Source organism: Hyla sarda, chromosome 3, assembly GCF_029499605.1.
Source record: "Hyla sarda isolate aHylSar1 chromosome 3, aHylSar1.hap1, whole genome shotgun sequence".
Taxonomy (NCBI): Eukaryota; Metazoa; Chordata; class Amphibia; order Anura; family Hylidae; genus Hyla; species Hyla sarda.
Window position 1 is genome coordinate 357,741,116 of NC_079191.1, and position 23,383 is coordinate 357,764,498.

The 23,383-nt window shown below is 45.8% G+C and overlaps 1 protein-coding gene across 3 annotated transcripts in view; it reads left to right on the forward strand.

Annotated features, from left to right (window-relative positions):
- CFAP61 (cilia and flagella associated protein 61) overlaps positions 1-23,383 on the forward strand; it is a 337,213-nt gene that overhangs the window by 64,818 nt on the left and 249,012 nt on the right. For all 3 annotated transcript variants that reach the window (XM_056567635.1, XM_056567636.1, XM_056567638.1), the window contains exons 10-14: positions 5,783-5,961; positions 8,580-8,619; positions 15,994-16,133; positions 21,730-21,856; positions 22,658-22,735. In XM_056567635.1, coding sequence (XP_056423610.1) covers positions 5,783-5,961; positions 8,580-8,619; positions 15,994-16,133; positions 21,730-21,856; positions 22,658-22,735 — 564 coding nt within the window. The remainder of the gene's footprint in view (positions 1-5,782; positions 5,962-8,579; positions 8,620-15,993; positions 16,134-21,729; positions 21,857-22,657; positions 22,736-23,383) is intronic.

Here is a 23,383-nt window from a genome sequence, read left to right on the forward strand (position 1 = left end):
TCCTCCGCCAGCTCCTGCACCTCCTCCGCAGCGAGTGGCCGCTCCTGGGATACGCTTATCCTTGCCGGATAAATTTGATGGGGACTCTAAGTTTTGCCGTGGCTTTCTTTCCCAATGTTCCCTGCATCTGGAGATGATGTCGGACCTGTTTCCCACTGAAAGGTCTAAGGTGGCTTTCGTAGTCAGTCTTCTGTCCGGAAAAGCCCTGTCATGGGCCACACCGCTCTGGGACCGCAATGACCCCGTCACTGCCTCTGTACACTCCTTCTTCTCGGAAATCCGAAGTGTCTTTGAGGAACCTGCCCGAGCCTCTTCTGCTGAGACTGCCCTGTTGAACCTGGTCCAGGGTAATTCTTCCGTTGGCGAGTATGCCGTACAATTCCGTACACTTGCTTCAGAATTGTCCTGGAATAATGAGGCCCTCTGCGCGACCTTCAAAAAAGGCCTATCCAGCAACATTAAAGATGTTCTGGCCGCACGAGAAATCCCTGCTAATCTACATGAACTCATTCACCTAGCCACTCGCATTGACATGCGTTTTTCTGAAAGGCGCCAGGAACTCCGCCAAGATATGGACTCTGTTCGCACGAGGCGTTTCGTCTCCTCGGCTCCTCTCTCCTCTGGTCCCCTGCAATCTGTTCCTGTGCCTCCCGCCGTGGAGGCTATGCAGGTCGACCGGTCTCGCCTGACACCTCAAGAGAGGACACGACGCCGTATGGAGAACCTCTGCCTGTACTGTGCTAGTACCGAACACTTCCTGAGGGATTGTCCTATCCGTCCTCCCCGCCTGGAAAGACGTACGCTGACTCCGCACAAAGGTGAGACAGTCCTTGATGTCTACTCTGCTTCTCCACGTCTTACTGTGCCTGTGCGGATGTCTGCCTCTGCCTTCTCCTTCCCTGCTGTGGCCTTCTTGGACTCTGGATCTGCAGGAAATTTTATTTTGGCCTCTCTCGTCAACAGGTTCAACATCCCGGTGACCAGTCTCGCCAGACCCCTCTACATCAATTGTGTAAATAATGAAAGATTGGACTGTACCATACGTTTCCGCACGGAGCCCCTTCTTATGAGCATCGGATCTCATCATGAGAGGATTGAACTTTTGGTCCTCCCCAATTGCACCTCGGAAATTCTCCTTGGACTTCCCTGGCTTCAACTTCATTCCCCTACCCTGGATTGGTCCACTGGGGAGATCAAGAGTTGGGGGTCCTCTTGTTCCAAGAACTGTCTAAAACCGGTTCCCAGTAACCCTTGCCGTAACTCTGTGGTTCCTCCAGTAACCGGTCTCCCTAAGGCCTATATGGACTTCGCGGATGTTTTCTGCAAAAAACAAGCTGAGACACTACCTCCTCACAGGCCTTATGATTGCCCTATCGACCTCCTCCCGGGCACTACTCCACCCCGGGGCAGAATTTATCCTCTCTCTGCCCCAGAGACTCTTGCCATGTCCGAATACGTCCAGGAGAATCTAAAGAAGGGCTTTATCCGTAAATCCTCCTCTCCTGCCGGAGCCGGATTTTTCTTTGTGTCCAAAAAAGATGGCTCCCTACGTCCTTGCATTGACTACCGCGGTCTTAATAAAATCACGGTTAAGAACCGCTACCCCTTACCCCTCATCTCTGAACTCTTTGATCGCCTCCAAGGTGCCCACATCTTCACTAAATTGGACTTAAGAGGCGCCTATAACCTCATCCGCATCAGAGAGGGGGACGAGTGGAAAACGGCATTTAACACCAGAGATGGACACTTTGAGTATCTGGTCATGCCCTTTGGACTGTGCAACGCCCCTGCCGTCTTCCAAGACTTTGTCAATGAAATTTTTCGTGATCTGTTATACTCCTGTGTTGTTGTATATCTGGACGATATCCTAATTTTTTCTGCCAATCTAGAAGAACACCGCCAGCATGTCCGTATGGTTCTTCAGAGACTTCGTGACAACCAACTCTATGCCAAAATTGAGAAATGTCTGTTTGAATGCCAATCTCTTCCTTTTCTAGGATATTTGGTCTCTGGCCAGGGACTACAGATGGATCCAGACAAACTCTCTGCCGTCTTAGATTGGCCACGCCCCTCCGGACTCCGTGCTATCCAACGCTTTTTGGGGTTCGCCAATTATTACAGGCAATTTATTCCACATTTTTCTACCATTGTGGCTCCTATCGTGGCTTTAACCAAAAAAAGTGCTGATCCCAAGTCCTGGCCTCCTCAAGCAGAAGACGCCTTTAAACGACTCAAGTCTGCCTTTTCTTCGGCTCCCGTCCTCTCCAGACCTGACCCTTCCAAACCCTTCCTATTGGAGGTTGATGCCTCCTCAGTGGGAGCTGGAGCTGTTCTTCTACAAAAAAATTCTTCCGGGCATGCTGTCACTTGTGGTTTTTTCTCTAGGACCTTCTCTCCAGCGGAGAGGAACTACTCCATCGGGGATCGAGAGCTTCTAGCCATTAAATTAGCACTTGAGGAATGGAGGCATCTGCTGGAGGGATCAAGTTCTCCTGTTATTATCTACACCGACCACAAGAACCTCTCCTACCTCCAGTCTGCCCAACGGCTGAATCCTCGCCAGGCCCGGTGGTCTCTGTTCTTTGCCCGATTTAATTTTGAGATTCACTTTCGTCCTGCCGATAAGAACATTAGGGCCGATGCTCTCTCTCGTTCCTCGGATGCCTCAGAAGTTGATCTCCCTCCGCAACACATCATTCCACCTGACTGCCTGATCTCCACTTCTCCTGCCTCCATCAGGCAGACTCCTCCAGGGAAGACCTTTGTTTCTCCACGCCAACGCCTCGGAATCCTCAAATGGGGTCACTCCTCCCATCTCGCAGGTCATGCGGGCATCAAGAAATCTGTGCAACTCATCTCCCGCTTCTATTGGTGGCCGACTCTGGAGACGGATGTTGGGGACTTTGTGCGAGCCTGCACTATCTGTGCCCGGGATAAGACTCCTCGCCAGAAGCCCGCTGGTTTTCTTCATCCTCTGCCTGTCCCCGAACAGCCTTGGTCTCTGATTGGTATGGATTTTATTACTGATTTACCCCCTTCCCGTGGCAACACTGTTATTTGGGTGGTCGTTGATCGATTCTCCAAAATGGCACATTTCATCCCTCTTCCTGGTCTTCCTTCTGCGCCTCAGTTGGCTAAACAATTTTTTGTACACATTTTTCGTCTTCACGGGTTGCCTACGCAGATTGTCTCGGATAGAGGTGTCCAATTCGTGTCTAAATTCTGGAGGGCTCTCTGTAAACAACTCAAGATTAAATTAAATTTTTCCTCTGCATATCATCCCCAGTCCAATGGACAAGTAGAAAGAATTAACCAGATCTTGGGTGATTATTTGCGACATTTTGTTTCCTCCCGCCAGGATGACTGGGCAGATCTCCTTCCATGGGCCGAATTCTCGTATAACTTCAGGGTCTCTGAATCTTCCTCCAAATCCCCATTTTTCGTGGTGTACGGCCGTCACCCTCTTCCCCCCCTCCCTACCCCCTTGCCCTCTGGTCTGCCCGCTGTGGATGAAATTTCTCGTGACCTTTCCATTATATGGAGAGAGACCCAAAATTCTCTCTTACAGGCTTCTTCACGCATGAAGAGGTTCGCGGATAAGAAAAGAAGAGCTCCCCCCGTTTTTTCCCCTGGAGACAAGGTATGGCTCTCCGCTAAATATGTCCGCTTCCGTGTCCCTAGCTACAAGTTGGGACCACGCTATCTTGGTCCTTTCAAAATTTTGTGTCAAATTAATCCTGTCTCTTATAAACTTCTTCTTCCTCCTTCTCTTCGTATCCCTAATGCCTTTCACGTCTCTCTTCTCAAACCACTCATCCTCAACCGTTTTTCTCCCAAATCTGTTCCTCCCACTCCTGTTTCCGGCTCCTCGGACGTCTTCTCGGTCAAGGAAATTTTGGCTGCCAAAAAGGTCAGAGGGAAAATTTTTTTTTTAGTAGACTGGGAGGGTTGTGGTCCTGAAGAGAGATCCTGGGAACCTGAGGACAACATCCTTGACAAAAGTCTGCTCCTCAGGTTCTCAGGCTCCAAGAAGAGGGGGAGACCCAAGGGGGGGGGTACTGTTACGCCGAGCGCTCCGGGTCCCCGCTCCTCCCCGGAGCGCTCGCTTCACTCTCTCCGCTGCAGCGCTCCGGTCACGTCCTCTGACCCGGGGCGCTGCGATCCCGCTGCCAGCCGGGATGCGATTCGCGATGCGGGTAGCGCCCGCTCGCGATGCGCACCCCGGCTCCCCTACCTGACTCGCTCCCCGTCTGTTCTGTCCCGGCGCGCGCGGCCCCGCTCCCTAGGGCGCGCGCGCGCCGGGTCTCTGCGATTTAAAGGGCCACTGCGCCGCTGATTGGCGCAGTGGTTCCAATTAGGGTAATCACCTGTGCACTTCCCTATATTACCTCACTTCCCTTGCACTCCCTTGCCGGATCTTGTTGCCTTAGTGCCAGTGAAAGCGTTCCTTGTGTGTTCCTTGCCTGTGTTTCCAGACCTTCTGCCGTTGCCCCTGACTACGATCCTTGCTGCCTGCCCCGACCTTCTGCTACGTCCGACCTTGCTTCTGCCTACTCCCTTGTACCGCGCCTATCTTCAGCAGCCAGAGAGGTGAGCCGTTGCTAGTGGATACGACCTGGTCACTACCGCCGCAGCAAGACCATCCCGCTTTGCGGCGGGCTCTGGTGAAAACCAGTAGTGGCTTAGAACCGGTCCACTAGCACGGTCCACGCCAATCCCTCTCTGGCACAGAGGATCCACTACCTGCCAGCCGGCATCGTGACACTTAGGAAGGATCTGCGCTTGTCTTGGGGCTAAATGGCTATGTTGTGAGATTACCATAATACTGTGGCTAGCTTTTTGTGAACTGGTATTTCCTGTTTCAGTTTTCTTCTTTTTTTGTTTTTTACTACAAATCCCACAATTCCATTTCCTCCCTCCCACACATCAGCCACCCCACCCATTGCAACATAAATGAATTGCATCCATTCAAAAGACCTGTGGTTTTCAATCAGGGTGCCTACAGCTGTTGCATTAGTTGCAGATTGATCTCTCTCCCACCAAGCGATCCCTCCACCCATTGAAGCAGACAGGCTCCCTGTGATCAGCTGACTAGTGATGTCAGGTCTCTGCCACATTGCAACCTGGGAAAAATGTTTATTTTTATTTATTTCAATTGGATCTAAACCAGGAGACTGGCATAGCAGTAAACTCTGAAACCAATAGAACAGAGTTCGTTCAAGAACAGGATGAGTTGCAGGTATAGTTTTTATTGGAAACAGAAAAGGTTTAAAAATACACTTTATTGATTCATTAGAAAAAGAGAAGCACAATGGCGTGCAATGTAAAATTAACAAATAAAGTGCTATTGCTCTTAAATATAGCATAATTAAGAACAAATTTGTTAGTTTTTCTTAACATGATGTTATGCTCCTCTTTTTAAATTGAAGTGTATTTTTAATCAGTGCTGCACCTGCACCCAGCGGCGGGACCCCCACAATCAGACATCTTATCCCCTATCCTTTGGATAGGGGATAAGATGTCTAGGGGTGGAGTACCCCTTTAAGCCATGCATCTCTTTACTAAATTATTGCATTGTGCAATAATTTAAGACTTTTATTTGTCTTTTTTCCTTCCACTCTTTAAGAGCTTACTGAATTTATATACCTGAAATGTAAAGCTCTTGAAAGTGTTATTTTCTCACTACACACGTCTAGCTTACAGCTTTTGTAGTGGCTGGTGATGCAAGGTATTGTATGGGTTAGACAAAAGAAAATTCTAACTCCCTTTCCTCTCATCACAGGAGAAAGGAACACTGAGCAGAGCTTCCAGTACAGATGATGCCATCAGAGGTGTAAATTGCAAGACCCCAGAGACACCAAGCACAGAAGTAGAGAGGCAGCCCTTCCGCCCTGTATACAAAGGAGATGTCACTGCCTTCTGCATACAGCTGTTTTGCATTGATGAAAAGCATGAAACAAGGCAAGTGTGCAAGGTTAAACATTTATGACTTAAAGGATGTGTTCACCTTTAGGGTCTATTCACACGTACAGTATTCTGCGCAGATTTGATGCACAGATTTTCAAGTCATTCAGTTTACATTGAAATCTGCAGCAGAAAATCCTGCGCATCAAATCTGCGCAGAATACTGTACGTATGAATAGACCCTTAAAGCGTTACTGTCATTAAAATTTTTTTTGACGTGTAGATTAGACATGTTAAAAGTTGTTAATCGAACCTGGTCTCACTCTGGAAACCTGCTGTGATCGTGAGTTATAGTCGGGTGGAATTTCGGTACATTGTGCTCCACTTCCAGGCTGGCCGAGAGATCCGTACATTTCTTTGCATAATCAGTAAATGTATTCTGTCCTCAAGGACCCACAACATTTTTAGCGATAGTCGAAAATAGTTTTTAACCCCATATTAAAATACAGTTATGGCTGTAAATGTTGGCACCCCTGAAGTTTTTCTAGAAAATGAAATATTTCTCACAGAAAAGCATTGCAGTAACACATGTTTTGCTATATACATGTTTATTCCCTTTGTGTGTATTGGAACTAAACCAAAAAAGGGAGGAAAAAAAGCAAATTGGACATAAGTTCACACCAAACTCCAAATTATTGGCACACTTTGAAAATTGTGGAAAAATAACATTGTTTCAAGCATGTGATGCTCCTTTAAACTCACCTGGGGCAAGTAACAGGTGTGGGCAATATAAAAATCACACCTGAAAGCGGATAAAAAGGAGAGAAGTTCACTTAGTCTTTGTATTGTGTGTCTGTGTGTGCTACACTAAGCAAGGACAACAGAAAGAGGAGAAGAGAACTGTCTGAGGACTTGAGAACCAAAATTGTAGAAAAATATCAACAATCTCAATGTCCATCTCCAGAGATCTAGATTTGCCTTTGTCCACAGTGTACAACATTATCAAGAAGTTTGCAACCCATGGCACTGTATCTAATCTCCCTGGGCATGGACGGAAGAGAAAAATTGATGAAAGGTGTCAATGCAGGATAGTCCGGATGGTAGATAAGCAGCCCCAAACAAGTTCCAAAGATATTCAAGCTGTCCTGCAGGCTCAGGAAGCATCAGTGTCAGCGCAAACTATCCGTCGACATTTTAAAAAAATGAAACGCTATGGCAGCAGACCCAGGAGGACCCCACTGCTGACACAGAGACATAAAAAAGCAAGACTACATTTTGCCAAAATGAACTTGAGTAAGCCAAAATCCTTCTGGGAAAATGTCTTGTGGACAGATGAGACCAAGATAGAGCTTTTTGGTAAAGCACATCATTCTGCTGTTTACCGAAGAACACAGTACCTACAGTGAAATATGGTGGAGGTTCAATCATGTTTTGGGGTTGTTTTGCTGCCTCTGGCACTGGGTGCCTTGAATGTGTGCAAGGCATCATGAAATCTGAGAATTTCCAATGGATTTTGGGTCGCACTGTACAACCCAGTGTCAGAAAGCTGGGTTTGCGTTCGAGATCTTGGGTCTTCCAGCAGAACAATGACCCCAAACATATTTCAAAAAGAACCCAGAAATGGATGGCAACAAAGCGCTGGAGAGTTCTGAAGTGGCCAGAAATGAGTCCAGATCGAAATCTCATTGAATACCTGTGGAGAGATCTTAAAATTGCTATTAGGAAAAGGCGCCCTTCCAATAAGTGAGACCTGGAGCAGTTTGCAATGGAAGAGTGGTCCAACATTCCGGCTGAGAGGTGTAAGAAGCTTATTGATCGTTATAGGAAGCGACTGATTTCAGTTATTTTTTCCAAAGGGTGTGCAACCAAATATTAAGTTAAGGGTGCCAATAATTTTGTCCAGCCCATTTTTGGAGTTTGGTGTGACATTATGTCCAATTTGCTTTTTTTCCTCCCTTTTTTGGTTTAGTTCCAATACACATCAATGAAATAAACATGTGTATAGCAAAACGTGTGTTACGGCAATCCTTTTCTGTGAGAAATACTTAATTTTCTTGAAAAATTTCTGGGGAGCCAACATTTACGCCTATGACTGTAATTATCTGTACTAAAGTATATACCCCTGTACCTATTTGTTCACATATTTAATTATCCCACTATCATAGCAGCATATGTAAAAGTCTTAAAGGGGTACTCCGGCGATAAATATCTTATCCCCTATCCAAAAGATAGGGGATAAGATGTCTGATCACGGGGGTTCGGCCTCTGGGGAACCCCGCCATCTCCGGGCCGGCAGCGGCGGCATCTGGAACACAGAAGCTTTGAGCTTCAGTGTTCGTGACATCACTCCATGCCCCTTCCATTCATGTCTATGGGATGGGGCATGACGGCTAGTACCTAGCCATCACGCCTCCTCCTATAGACATGAATGGAGGGGGCGTGGTGGCTGTAGTCACCAGTCATCCGGCACAGCGCGGTGTTCGCTCCGTGCTCAGATGACCGGGGTGCCGCACCAGAGATTGCGGGGGTCCCCAACGGCAGGGCCCCCCTGATCAGACATCTTATCCCCTATCCTTTGGATAAGATTTTTATTGCTGGAGTACCGCTTTAAATGTTTTAGGGCTTTTAAATCTTTTGTGAGTTTTTTAACATTGATTATATATTTTTATATTAAGGTCCTTTGATTTTTTGAGTCACATCTTCGGTCTGTTTCCTGTAAGTATAATTAATTTATGTTAATAAGTAAAACAAAAAAATCTGTTTATTATTGAGAAAATGTAAAAAAAACTGTAAAATGTAAAACTTGCAGCGTAAGGTCTTATGAACATGGCAAAGTCGTGGGCAGCAGTCTGTACAGGGGGACACAGAGAAAGATCTGTTCTTTGTTTCTTGGGTAGAACAGTCCATACAGAGAATGTCACATTTGTCTATTCCAGTGATTCCCAACCAGGGTGCCCCGGCACACTGTTGTGCCGTTCAGCACTGCCCGGGGTGCCGCGGGATTTTGCTGTGAATTTTTAATTATAATTTTTTTTTATTTCCCGCCTCAGTCTGTGCGCCTGTGACTCACAGCACCGCAGGGGGGAAGGGAAGCATGCGTACTGTGCACACAGCGTCCCCCAGCTTCCCCCCTGCGTCTCCCTCCCCCCTGTGGCGCAGTAAGCCGAAAATGGTGCTCTGCTACACCGAAGAGGGGACAATGCCGTGGAACTGCAAGCTGCACCCCTTGCCGGCTTGCTTAGGGGTACTGTACCCTTTCCACCCCTCTGTTACTCCCCCCCTGTCATCCATGTCCACCCCACCCCGTCACCCATGTCCACCCCCCGTCACCCATTCCCCCCTTTCATTCATGTCCACCCTCCTGTCATTCATGTCCGCCTTGTCCACCCCCCTGTCCATCCCTGTCACCCATGTTCACCTCCCCTGTCCACCCCCCAGTCTACCCCCCCAGTTTACCCTGTCACCCATGTCCATCCCCCTATTCACCCCTCTGTCACCCCTCTTTATCCCCCTTGTCATCCTTGTTCACCCCCTGTCACCCCTGTTCACCTCGCCCACTGTCTCCCATGTCCACCCCCACTGTTCATCCATGTCCACCTTGGCCACCCCTCTGTCACCCCTGTCCATACCTCTGTCACCCATGTCCACTCCCCTATTCACCCCTTGTTCACCCCTTTTAACCCCCTTGTCATCCTTGTCCATCCCCCTGTCTCCCATGTCCATCCCCCCTGTCATCCATGTCCACCTTGGCCACCCCGGTCACCAATGCCCCCCCCCCCCGGGCAACCCTCTGACCACCACCCCCAGTCTCCCCCTTTGTCAACCATTTCCAAACCCTCTTCACCCATCTGACCACCTGTTCACGCCCCCTGTCTCCCTTGTCTACCCTCCTGTCACCCATGTTCACCCCCCCGTCCACCCCCAGTCTACCCCCTGTCACCCATGTCCACCCCCATCCACCCCCCTGTCACCCCTGTTCACCCCCCCTGTCTCCCATGTCCATCCCTCTGTCACCCATGTTCACCCCCCCATCCACCCCTCTGACCACCCCCCAGTCTACCCCTCTGTCACCCAAGTCCACCATTATTCACCTCTCTGTCCCTTTGTCACCCCTGTCCACCCCTCTTTTACCCCCTTGTCACACCTGTCCACCCCTCTGACCCTCTGTCTCCCATGTCCACCCCCCTGTCTCCCATGTTTACCCCCCCGTCTCCCATGTCCATCCGCTGTCTCCAATGTCCACCCCCCTGTCACCTATGTTCACCCCCCCAATCTACCCCCTGTCAGCCATGTCCAAACCCCTATTCACCCCTTGTGCACCCCTGTCACCCCTTTTTAACCCCTTGTCATCCTTGTCCATCCCCCCTGTCATCCATGTCCACCTGGGCCACCCCTGTCACCCACGCCCCCCTCCCCGGGCAACCCTCTGACCCTTTGTCATCCCTCTTTTACCCCCCTGTCACCCTTGTTCACCCCCCACTGTCTCCCATGTCCATCCCTCTGTTACCCATGTTAACCCGCCAGTCAACCGCTCTGTCACCCATGTCCACCCCCTATTCACCTCTCTGTCCCTTTGTCACCCCTGTCCACCCCTCTTTTACCCCCTTGTCACGCCTGTCCACCCCTCGGACCCCCTGTCTCCCATGTCCACCCCCCTGTCTCCCATGTCCACCCCCTGTCTCCCATGTCCACCCCCCTGCCACCCATGTCCACACCCCTATTCACCTCTTGTTCACCCCTGTCACCCCTTTTAACCCCCTTGTCATCCTTGGCCATCCCCCCTGTCTCCCATGTCCATCCACCCTGTCATCCATGTCCACCTTGGCCACCCCTGTCCCCCACGCCACCCCCCCCAGGCAACCCTCTGACCACCCCCCAGTCTACCAGTCTGTCACCCATGTCCACCCCCCATTCACCCCTCTTTCCCTATGTCACCCCTCATTTACCCCCCTTGTCATCCTTGTCCACCCCCTGTTCACCCCCCCTGTCTCCCATGTCCATCCCTCTGTCACCCATGTTCACCCCCCAGTCTACCCCTCTGTCACCCATGTCCACCCCTATTCACCTCTCTGTTCCTTTGTCACCCCTGTCCACCCCTCTTTTACCACCTTGTCACGCCTGTCCACCCCTCTGACCCCCTGTCTCCCATGTCCACCCCCTGTCTCCCATGTCCACCCTCCTGTCACCCATGTTCACCCCTCACCCCCCAGTCACCCCCTGTCACCCATGTCCACACCCCTATTCACCCCTTGTTCACCCCTTTTAACTCCCTTGTCATCCTTGTCCATCCCCCCTGTTTCCCATGTCCATCCCCCCAGTCATCCATGTCCACCTTGACCACCCCTTTCACCCACTCTGACCACCCCCCCAGTCCACACCCTCTGTCACCCCCTTCACCCCTCTGACCCCGTTACCCCTGTTCACGCCTCCTGTCTCCCTTGTCTATCCCCCTGTCACCCATGTTCACCCCCCAGTCTTGCCCCTATCATTCATGTCCACACCCCCTATTAACCACCTGTGCCCTTGGTCACCCGAGTCCACCCCTCTCTGTCACTCCTGTCCACCCCTCTTTTACCTCCTTGTCATCCTCCTGTCATCCATGTCCACCCCCCTATCCACCTCTCTGTCACCCCTGTCCATCCCCCTGTCACCCATGTTCACTCTCCATTGTCCACCCCTGACCACATCCTTGTCACCCATGTCTATCCATATTCACCCCTCTGTCCCTTTGTCACCCCTGTCCACCCCTCTGTTACAACCTTGTCACGCCTGTCCACCCCCTGTCACCCATGCTCACTCTTCTACATCTCTGTACACCCCTCTACCACCCATGTACACTCCTCTACACCCCTCTGTCACACATGTACACCCCTCTGCCATCCACTACGCCCCCTGTAACCCATGTACACTCCTCTACACCCTCTCTCACCCCCTACAGCCCTCTGTCACCCATGTCCACCCCTCTCTCCCCCATGTACACTCTTCTACAGCCATGTAAGCCCCTCTGTCACCCATGTACACTCTTCTACACCCATGTACACCTCTCTGTCACCCATTTACACTCCTCTACACCACTCTGCCACCCATGTACACTCCTCTACACCCTCTGTCACCCCCTACACCCCTCTGTCACCCATGTATTCCCCTCTGTCACCGATATACACTCCTCTACACCCCTCTGCCACCCACGTACACTCTTCTACACCCATCTGTCACCCATGTAATCCCCTTTGTCACCCCCTATGCCCCTCTGTCACCCATGTACACTCCTCTACACCCTCTGTCACCCCCTTCACCCCTCTGTCACCCATGTATGCTCCTCTGTCACACATGTACACCCCTCTGCCACCCCCTACGCCCCCTGTCACCCATGTACACTCTTCTACACCCCTCTGTCACCCATGTACGCCCCTCTGTCACCCATGTACTCTCTTCTACACCAATGTACACGCCTCTGTCACCCCCTACGCCCCTCTGTCACCCATGTACACCTCTGTCACCCGTGCACACTCCTCTTCACCCTTCTGCCACCCATGTACACTCCTCTACACCCTCTGTCACCCCCTACCCCCCTCTGTCACCCATGTATTCCCCTCTGTCACCCATATACACTCTTCTACACCCCTCTGCCACCCATGTACACTCTTCTACACCCATGTACACCACTCTGTCACCCCCTAAGCCCCTCTGTCACCCATGTACACCTCTCTGTCACCCATGTACACCCCTCTTCTACACCCCTCTGTCACCCATGTACGCCCCTCTGTCACCCATGTACACTCCTTAAATAGAAGTAATTTACAAATCTGTTTAACTTTCTGGCACCCGTTGTTTAAAAAAAAAAAATTTCCATTGGATTACCCCTTTAAGACTTTCTTACTTCACCTAGTTCTACAGTTTTTTTTTTGGTTCTTTTCTGGTATTATGTCCCCGAGCTGGTGACTTTTCTTGTGTATCACCAGCTGCATTGACTGTCTGTGACATATGAGCCTATGTATGTCTGTCATATTTTTGTACTTTTCTACATGTCCCTACCATTATCGTGTAAAATTATTGTTCTCTGTGTAAAATAAATAAATATTGTTATTATTTAAAAAAATAAATAAAAAAAACCCATCAGTTTCGACCTTTGCTATGTGGGCCCCCTCACTGTGGCACTTTAGCAACTTAGCTCCACTTCCTTGACACTTGGCTGAGAAATAGGAAGGTGAAACTCCTTCTTGCTCACTAAGGAAACTATTCTCATGTGGTAAGGAAAGTCCTCACTCAGTGAGGAGCTGTGTTCTAGGCAGCAATGTCCCAAATAGATATTAAAAGCAGCATGATTGTTCAGAAATATAGATGAACAATTGCTGATATTAGAAGTCCATTCTCTGTAAATAATCATTTCCTTTTTTACAACATTGTATACGGAAATAAGCCTCTCAGCAGATCTTCATTACCTATACTATCATAGCTTGCAATGGCCATTTACTAGGAACAATAATGAAGGGACATCATTAGAGTTGCCTGGTGTTCTTGTGATAAGAGAAATGCTGCAAAGTAGATGGATACATCTAAACTTGCCTGACCCTCAAGCCAATTGAATGGAATCATTATAACCAGTGATTGGAGCAATATCACTAAATCTGTTATTGCCTAATGGTGATTTCAGATAAGATTTGTTCATTGGCAATAGATTGTTCCTATTGTACCACGACTCCTCTACATGTAAACCTAAAATTACGACTGACGTCCTGCTAATGAATTATCAGGAGATTCATCTCGTCGCTGGGAAAATAGCTGTCTGTGAACCTGGCCTGAGGCTAGCCATTTTATAAGATGTAGACTGTCCTCAGACAGATGGTGTCTGTATTTTACAATATAAACTCTGTAGATGCACTGTTCAGTACTAGAACCTCTTTAGTGTGTTTTAAAGAATGTGGTTTTTATTTTATTAGTTCATTCTTGTCTCATGGAAACAAAGGTTAAAGTTAAAAGCCTTCTGTGAGAAGAGTTCAACCTCTCTGGTAGCTGAGTTTTAGAAACCTACCTGGTTTGGAAAATACATGCATTTCCCATAAAATAACACTTTACCAGAATCTTTTCTCAGACCTCTGTTTTCCGTTGTTCTTCTGTTAAATTCTGGAATATATTCATGAATGAGCACTCTCTTGAAGAAAAAAGTAGTTGGCACCACCGTATATTAAATCCATAAATCCAAGACAAGCACAAATCAAGGACCCAGGTGTATCAGTAAAGGCATTGGCAGGTAGCGCTGCACGCACAATGAAAAACAGCATGCAATTTAAAACCTCTCAAGAAGGAAGGGTACGGAGCACTCACTGTTCCAAGTGCAGGCAAACCGGACTTCTCAATCCAAAGACAGCATCGGTCTATGCATGGGGGCGGCAGATGGATCCGGGGGGAGTCCAGACGTCAGGCCACAGATGGTATCACACCCCTAGGTGCTTCGTCGGGCCGCTTCAGCGGCCTGACGAAGTGCCTAGGGGTGTGATACGGTCCGTCGCCTGATGTCTGAACTCCCCCCCCCCAAATCCATCTGCCGCCTCCCTGCATAGACCGATACTGTCTTTGGATTGAGAAGTCCGGTTTGCCTGCACTTGGAACGATGAGCGCTCCGTACCCTTCCTTCTTGTGTGACAACTTGTTGTTAGTAGGTGGGGTGTGTCACACTCTATTGACAAGAGGAATGGTAATGCCTAGTTGTCAATTTATTTTATACATATTCAGTTGGAATAACAAAGGAACAACACAAAGTAGTGAACTTCAGAGAGCTGACTGCAAAGAAAAGATGTTTAAAAAAATATACAGTTTAAGTTACAATCTATTTGTTCTTCTATAATATTTACTGCTTTGTGTAAGGTAGTTGCATAAAATATTATTCTTTAAAGGGTTTGTCAATCTCTACTTATGAGAAATGTCCTCAGACAATGTCTTGATTTTGGCACCTACCGGTATTAAAATGTATTACCTACAAGATAAATAAAGCATGTAAATGGACCACATGTCTAATGTACAATTACATATTCCATGTTGATGGTTTGTGTGACCCTAAAGTGTACCTTACATGAGATGTAAAAAAAAAAAAAAAAATATATATATATATATATGCTCCGCCATACTATTTAGCTGCTGCTGATCCTGTCTTAAATCCTGGGTTTCATCCTTTTATGGCTTGTTTATGTTGCTCACACTGCATGCAGTTCACTGAGGAGGAGTGGGTGTTCCGTTGCTTGTCCTCACATCTCATGTGTTAACTTCGTCCCTCAGTTCTCAGAGCATACACAGAGCACTGGTTGTCCCGCCCACGCGTCTTTGTCCCTTCTTCCTGAAAGGAACCTGCGACGGAAGTCCTGGACAGAGCCTCTGACGCAGATGTGAACCATATTTAGACTTAAAGACAACCTGACAGGTCCTTGAGGCCTCATTTACCAGTATAAATGCTGTGAGATGACGCAGAGAACTGAAAAGTAACTTTAATTTCTGCTGGCCCGGAACACTATCCAGTCACACTATCCAAGCGCAGAGGCTTCCAGTCACACTCACCACCTTTCGCTCAGACCATTGTGTTTGATACCCTGACTAAGAAGCCCTAGGGCAGGTGAATATGCTTTATTTTTTATTTTTGCATCTTAAGGGGTTCTTTCTAAAATTTTAATAAAAAATAACCCTCGGACAACCCCTTTAAGGTAAAGCTTGTTTACACCAGCCCATGTACAGTTTGTAAATGGCAGTCTGGTATATACTTCTATCCTGGAACAAATATCTAGAAGACTTTAAAAATTTGCAGGGTGCAGAATTAAATCATTTCCGCATAACAAAAATGCAAAATGTTTGACAAAAACAATCACGGTAATTAAAGCTAAGGCAGTATTAATGTAGATAAAGTATTGTCACTCATGTCATGCTATGGTATTGTTTATTTACAAGGTCCCCCTGCCAGCCGCCTCAATCTCTTGTGCATGAAATAATTCCCGGCTAATAATGGGATCGCTGATGCATGAAACATTTTAATTAATTAGTATTTATTCCCAGTTGTATGATCTGCATGGATTCCAGTAATGTGTTTGTGTTTCATTGCTCAAGGATAAAGACTTCTGCATCATCACGGTTCCTCACCTCACCCCTGAATTTCCTCTGCTTCAGAGCTTTGTGCGAGCCGTGCCTCTGAGTACATGCACTTTGCCTCAGGAGCTTTATATTTTCCACCGTGCTGGCTTGATCAAGTAAGTGGAAAATCAACCTCAGCAATCCCTGCTTGTCTTTTTTACACCTGCATGTGTGTGAAAATAGGATCACAATATATTGTCATGTCAATGCACACCTCCTGGCTCTGGCTTTTTTGCCTTTTATTAGACCTACATTACAAAATAATGAAAAAGAAAATCCTGATTAGTTAAACCTATAAAACATCAATGTAGCGATTTCTGATATAATGAGCCTTTTGTGCAGAGCCTTCTTTGTGTTTATAATGGGCTATATTTCTCATTTATGTACAAAAGTTTCAGTCTTAACCAGTGTTTTTGCATATATAGTCATAATTCGGAGAACTGGCTTACTCATCTCAGCTTCATTTACGATGGTTGGAATTTGGTTTAAGGGTAAAATGGTAAAATTTAGATTACAAAATCCGTAAAGAACTTTAAATCCATACAAAATGTACGTTGCAATGTTATTGAATGATATTTAACAAAAAAAAAAAAAAAAAGAAAAGCCTCTGTGGATTCTATGAATGTTGTGGATTTTGATATTCTATCACCAAAACATAAAGTAAAGGGGTTATCCAGGAATCGAAAAACAGAGCAAAATTTCTTTCAAAAACCACTGTCTGTCTCCAGGTTGGGTGTCTTGGCTCCATTCACTTTAGTTGAACTGAGCTGCAGAACCACACCCAACCTGGAGACAGACAGGGAGCAGTATTGTAAATAAATAAGCTCTGTTTTTGGATTCCTGGATAACCCATTTTATTCAAATAGTTACATCAAATAAGAAAAAATACTGTGCAGCGCAACAATTATGATAAACCAAACAGAGAAAACACTGATCACAGATATATAATCAAAATGTAATAATGCTTTATTAAAACATGCAAAAACCAAAAAAATACTTGATAAAATAACTCACCCTACCCAACAAGACATCATGCTACCCACAGGATGGAGGAAAAAAAGATTATGGGATGGACATCCGGGTTTACTATGAGGCACTCACTAGGTCCAATTGTGAATAGCACAATGACAAAGGTATAATACCGGTGTAAAAAGAACCAAAGTGAATAGGAAAAGACTCCAGAATAAAAAAACAACCACAATATCTGCCGTGTCGAGATCCTTACCAAGAGGTGCATGGACCCCAACGTATGTTTGCTCCTATTGACCTCTGACAAAGCTCAGTAGGAGCCAAACGTATGTTGGGGTACATGCACCCCTTGGTAAAGAACTAGACATGGCAGGTATTGTACTTGTTTCTTTATTTTGGCTGGATTTTGACACTTGCAGCATGTCCTATCTGTTGCGGAAATATCACCAATATATACCATAGATTTTATACAGTGCAATGCAGTTGAGTACAACCTACATTTTTTATTTTTCCTTTAATTCTAATTGTGTCCGTATACAAACAATTATGGACATTTATCAACGGGTTTAGTCAGGTTTTCTTTACTATAATTGTCGCAAAATTGTCGCAACTGCGACTACGCGATTTTTCCTGCAACATTTTGACTGGAAAGCGAGAAAAGCAAGTTTTCCAAAAATTAACTACGTAGTAATAATTTTAAAATGGACTATGGGTAGTCAGGTATTTATTAACTGCGACAGTCGCAACTGCGCAAAAAAAAGTCGCAACAGGGTTAAAAATAGACTAAATTTACTCCAGCTCAAACATGGAGCAGTAAAAGCTACTACCAAAGTAAAAAAGGAAAAATTGCTTACGTGAAAGAAAATTATCAACAGGCTGAAACCAGTTGATAAATAAGTCACACATGAGCAAAAAAAAAGTAAAGAAAAAATTACTAAAAAAAAGAATACATAAGCAAACATTGATAAATGTCCCTCTATATTACTGCAAAATGCTCCTTGGTGTAGTGATATCTGTGGCCAGATCAATATGAATCTATTTAAAGTGGTGACGATCACTTAAGAACTTTCTCTTAAAGGGGTACACCGCTGCTCAGCATTTGGAATAAACTGTTCCAAACACTGGAGCCGGTGTGGGAGCTTGTGACATCATAGCCCCGCCCCCTCAATGCAAGTCTATGGTAGGGAGCGTGACAGCTGTCACGCCCCCTCTCATAGACTTGCATTGAGGGGCGAGGCGTGACGTAAGGAGGGGGTGGGGCTATGACAGCACAAGCTCCCAGCGCCGGCTCCAGCGTTCGGATCAGTTTGTTCCAAACGCTGAGCAGTGGAGTACCCTTTTAACTGCATCTCAACTCCTTGAATATATATGTAGCACATGGGGCACACATACACAAAGTAAAACAGACAAATCTGCATAAAAGCCTCCTAACTTTACATTGCACAGGGGAGACCAGGAGCCCACTGTAGAGGAAAACTGCGAAAGATCCAGTACACCATGCAATTGGTCTATTACTGATGAGTATCTTAGTGATATGCCATCACTTACTATAATTGGACAACCCATAAAGAGAACCTGTCTTGTGCTTTTTGCTGCCTGAACCACGGGCAGCATGAAACAAGTACAGGTTCCCTTATTACAACGAGCTATAATTTATTTTGAAATGCTATGGAGTTTCAGAAAAATGATCATTTAATAACAAGCCAGGAATGGGGAAAGTATCAAGGGGGCAAACTCTTTCTCTGCTTCTCCCTGCCCCGCTGGGCTTGACAGGTATCTCCCTGGTTGGACAGAGAGACCTGTCAATCAAGCCTAGTTAATGAGGAGGAGCCAAGAAAGAGACTGCCTCCTTGACTCACCCCATTCCCAGCTAGTCTTTAAACTATGATTTTTTTAAATCACTACCAGGGAAGCCTGTCCCTGTTTTTAACCTTCCACAGTTTAGGAGCCAAAATGCATTTGACAGGTTTATCGATTCTCCATATAGTGTTCAGTAAACTGCAAAGAGCAAGACTTTTTATCATGGACAATGTACTACATATGTTGTATAGTTATCGTCTATAAGGAAAGGATGGCAAAGTCAGTAAATAAATAAACCCTCGTATAGGGACAAGACAGGCTTATTATAATCCAGCACACAATGCTGATAATTACAGATGATAATTAGTCTCATTAGCGCTTCTCACTCCCCTCATGAGATGGATATTACATTGCAGAGGTGTTTAATTCAATATCAATGTAATTGTATTCCTCTCGGATCATAAATCACAAATGACCTTAGAAAATTCTTATTGCCATAACCATTCTGTGTATCATTTATTAGTAAACATTTTAAGTATGCGACTATACTAAGCCTCCCTAATAAATTATACATTTGTAATCTCGTTTTGACATCATTTTGCTTGAATACAGAAATTGTATGCAGAAAGTGGATGCAAAATAGTAATGAAGTTAATCAAATGGCTAATAGAATCCAGACATCCATCAGAGCCGGGGGACTAAGCTGTAATTAATGAGCATAGATCCTCGAGATAAGAACACTGAGCGTAATTAATATGATGGCTTCTGATCGCTACATCTCTGCCAGCATCTTGGAGGAGAGAAGGAAATATACGTTTGGTCCACAGTACATGATCACATGCATATGTATAATACACATCCCGTGTTTGAATTCATCACTTTTCATTTTTAATACATTTTGTGCAGCAGCCTTCTATTATGTTTGGTATATCTGCTAAAAGAGTTCTTCAGGATGTAGTAGCGGTGCACATGTTTTTCTTGAATTATTATTTTTTTTGTATATGCCATGCATTATTTATCAATAGTGTGTTACAATCTTAACAGATCTTATTGTCCACAGTAACTTCGATTTTTCTAGAACTTTTTTTGAGCTTTACTGTCATTTGAAAAACTTTTGATCAGTCAGTTTCTCAGTTCTGACACCCACTGTGATCGTGATTTAAAGGGGTACTCCGTTGCCCCAGCGTTCAGAACATTTTGTTCTGAACACTTGGGACGGGCGGCGGTGGGGTTGTGACATCAGATGTCGAATAAGATGTCTAGGGGCGGAGTACCCCTTTAAGTCAGTGAAATACGTGGACGGCTGCTCCACCCGATTCATTCACTGCCTAGACTAATGCAGTGAATGAGTCAGATTTGATTGAGATGGGGGGTGAAGTGCTGCCCACTTTACCAGCTTATAACTGAGACCCATTCTGGTCTAAATCTTTTCTAATGACAGTAACGTTTAAAGGGGTTCTACACTTTGAGCACTTCCTAATTGTTAGAAACTTGACTATTAGCTGATCACGAAGCCAGCTCTAACCTATGAGAAGCCATGTCTCTAAGTATTTATTAAACCATTAGCACCACAACAGGGGAATTTAAGTATTAGATTGTGCTAATTTAAATCAATGACCCATCTGTGTAATGCAGGACAGGACAGGCCCTCGGCAAGCCAGAGACACTCTTTGTAACAACTATTCTATTTGGCCATAAAATGAGAATCCTGAACATTGTGACCCTTCTCTATAAAAATTCCCACACAGGGTATATAACAATGGACTACCCAATACAACTACACAACTAGTCTATAGGTAGTGATAGTTATAGTTTTATTATTAACTACGCACTGGCTGGAACCCCTACCACCGCTGTTCTGACAGTGCCTGGTCCCGCTGTTCAGCACTTCCTGGTCTCGGTCTGATGGCTGAGCCAGGACAACGTTGCTGCCGGCACTTGGCTGAGCAGGCACTTTCTTGTGTCAAAACTGATACCAGGAAGTGCTGAGCAGCAGTACCAGTCATTGTTGAAACAGAGGAGGCCGGGGTTAAGGGAAGGTGAGTACAGTTTTTTCTTTGTTTTGGTTTGTTTTTTCCTCCAGTCTGAGCATGTTACAGCATAGACATTGGATGGAGTGGCAGGGTGCATGAGTGACCTCTGTTGTCATGTCGTGAGAAGGAACAAGAGCTTGGGGCACCCTTTATAGTGATTGGTGGGGTACCAGGGATTTTACATTTATCACTTATACTGTGCTTAGGTACTTAATGTTTTTCTTGATATAACTCCTTTAAGGGTATTCTAACCCCTAAAAACCTATTTTTTTAAATCTACAGATAAGGGATAAGTGCCTGATTGCAAGTGATCCAACCTTTGGGGTCTGGTTTGGATGATATCTGCATATAAATCTCTATGGACATATTCATAGACGCCTCAGTTATCTTCTGATCCACTCCAGTGCTCCATGACATTGAACATAGGGACGAACTTATAACACTGTGTATGGACCTCTAGATAGGTTTAGTTGCTTTTGCAAAAATGTGCTACAGAAAATGTAAGCATAATAATTACATCACAAAAACACATAGTAAAATCCTTGATCTTATTGAAACACATTTTTTGTATTCTGATAAGGCATAAAAGTGTAGGTTTTTCATTATCCCAGCGCCATGCTATACAGCGTTCCCTCTGAGATCTAAAGCAGACTGTGTACATAAGTACTAAAAAGCCAGAGGGATTAATGTGCTAATGGTATTGTAGCTGTATTTCCACAAGCTTCTCAGTGTTACTTCCTGCCTCGGAATAATGGTCCTGAAAGAACAGCTCCTGTGGGCTTCTGCAGTGGACATTGTGTGTCTACCAGCTCCCACTTCATAATAGGCGGCATTAGTCCATTTAATCTGCAATTAGATTTAATGCAGTCAGAAACCAATCATTTACATGAGTGTTTTACTTTTATTTTAGCTTGTTACGGGTGAGGGCAGCAAAGTCTAGTGATGTACCAGCAGTTGAAAAACTAATAGAAAGCCTACACCTCCATGACAGCATATTGGATGACCTAAGAATCTACAATGAAGCACGAAGGGATGCTGTGAGTAGAATCATTCAGAATTTGTATGAAATTGACCCATCTCCGGACGTGCTATTACTGTCATGTATTACATCGGTAAATTTGAAGTCATTATCTGCTGTCACGTGCAGAACCAGGGCACATTCCTGTTGGTAAAGCTGAAAATGATAGATTCCCTTACTGTAAATAAACAATTAGGGGAACAATTAGGGGAAAGAAGATTCTGAAGGTTGCAGGGAATTAGGAATAGTTACATAGTTGCAAATGATTCTACTTTATAAGCTGACCATAGATATTACATGGAAAAGTGTCAGAGACATATAACCATAAATGTAGAGTTCTTAGAAAATATCTGTTCTTAATTAAAGGGTTACTCCACCCCTAGACATCCTATCCCCTATCCAAAGGATAGGGGATAAGATGTGTGATCGCAATCTCCCACAATCTCCCTGCTGCACCCGGCGTTTGTTTAGAGCATCAGGTGCAGAGCCGGAGGCTCGTAACATCACGGTAGCACCACGCTTGTGACATCACGGCCACGCCCCCTCAATGCAAGTTCCATTGACTTGCATTGAGGGGGCATGGCAGTGACGTCATGAGCGGGGCGTGCACTGGATGTCTGGGGTGCCGCAGCCGAGATCGTGGGGGTCCTCAGTGATAGGGGATAAGTTGTCTAGGGGCAGAGTACCCCTTTAAATCATTATAGTTAGTATCTGAGAGGTACAGGATGTACTATTTATACCTGCCTAATGTGCTTGAGAAGCCTTTAAGTTATATATTGTTAAACAGCATTGGTAGATAAGAATGTTATTCTTATTTCAGGATGGGACACCTGTGCAGGCATTTGTTGCTGAAGTGGCTGACCAGATTGTTGGCATTGCGATCATGAGAAATGAAGAGGTATATTGTTTTATGTTGATTGTGTAGTTATTAGTTATACGTGTGCTAAATGTATATGTACCTGCACCTAGTGTGGTAAAACCAGTGAAGCTCCTTCTGGAGCTTTAGAGACCTTCTTATTACATATATTGACAAAAAAATACTGCTCCCAGAAATGTCCCAGCATGCAGTTATGGCTCATGTAGCTGTGTAAATGACTACAGATGTGGTCTACTTAAGCACTGAGCCCTGAGCTCTCAGATTCTACATTTGTCCCGCTGACTTTTAGAGGGAGCTTCATTGCAGGATGGTTGTTTTGAAGAGTTGCCCGCCATCTAGGCCATTTTGGTAGCCCAGTACAGGAGTTGTACTCCTGTACCCTTGCTGCCCTGTCAGCCTCCCTGCATTGTCCCCTAACACCCCCCCCCCCCTGCACATGTTCCCGTTGTACAGTTATTGTTATGCTATGTAATGTATATAAAGCGTTGTAGCTTTAAGAGCAGTTGTCATGTGGTTAAACATCTGTCATGTGATTGTAACCCAGTGAGGTGTCAGTGACCATGTGACCTAAGGGTGACCTATGGGACCCCACCAGAGTTTCCCCTATATAAGCCCTGGGAGGAGTCTCTTCTCTCTCTCTTTGGAGACTAAGTCTTTGCTGAACCACAG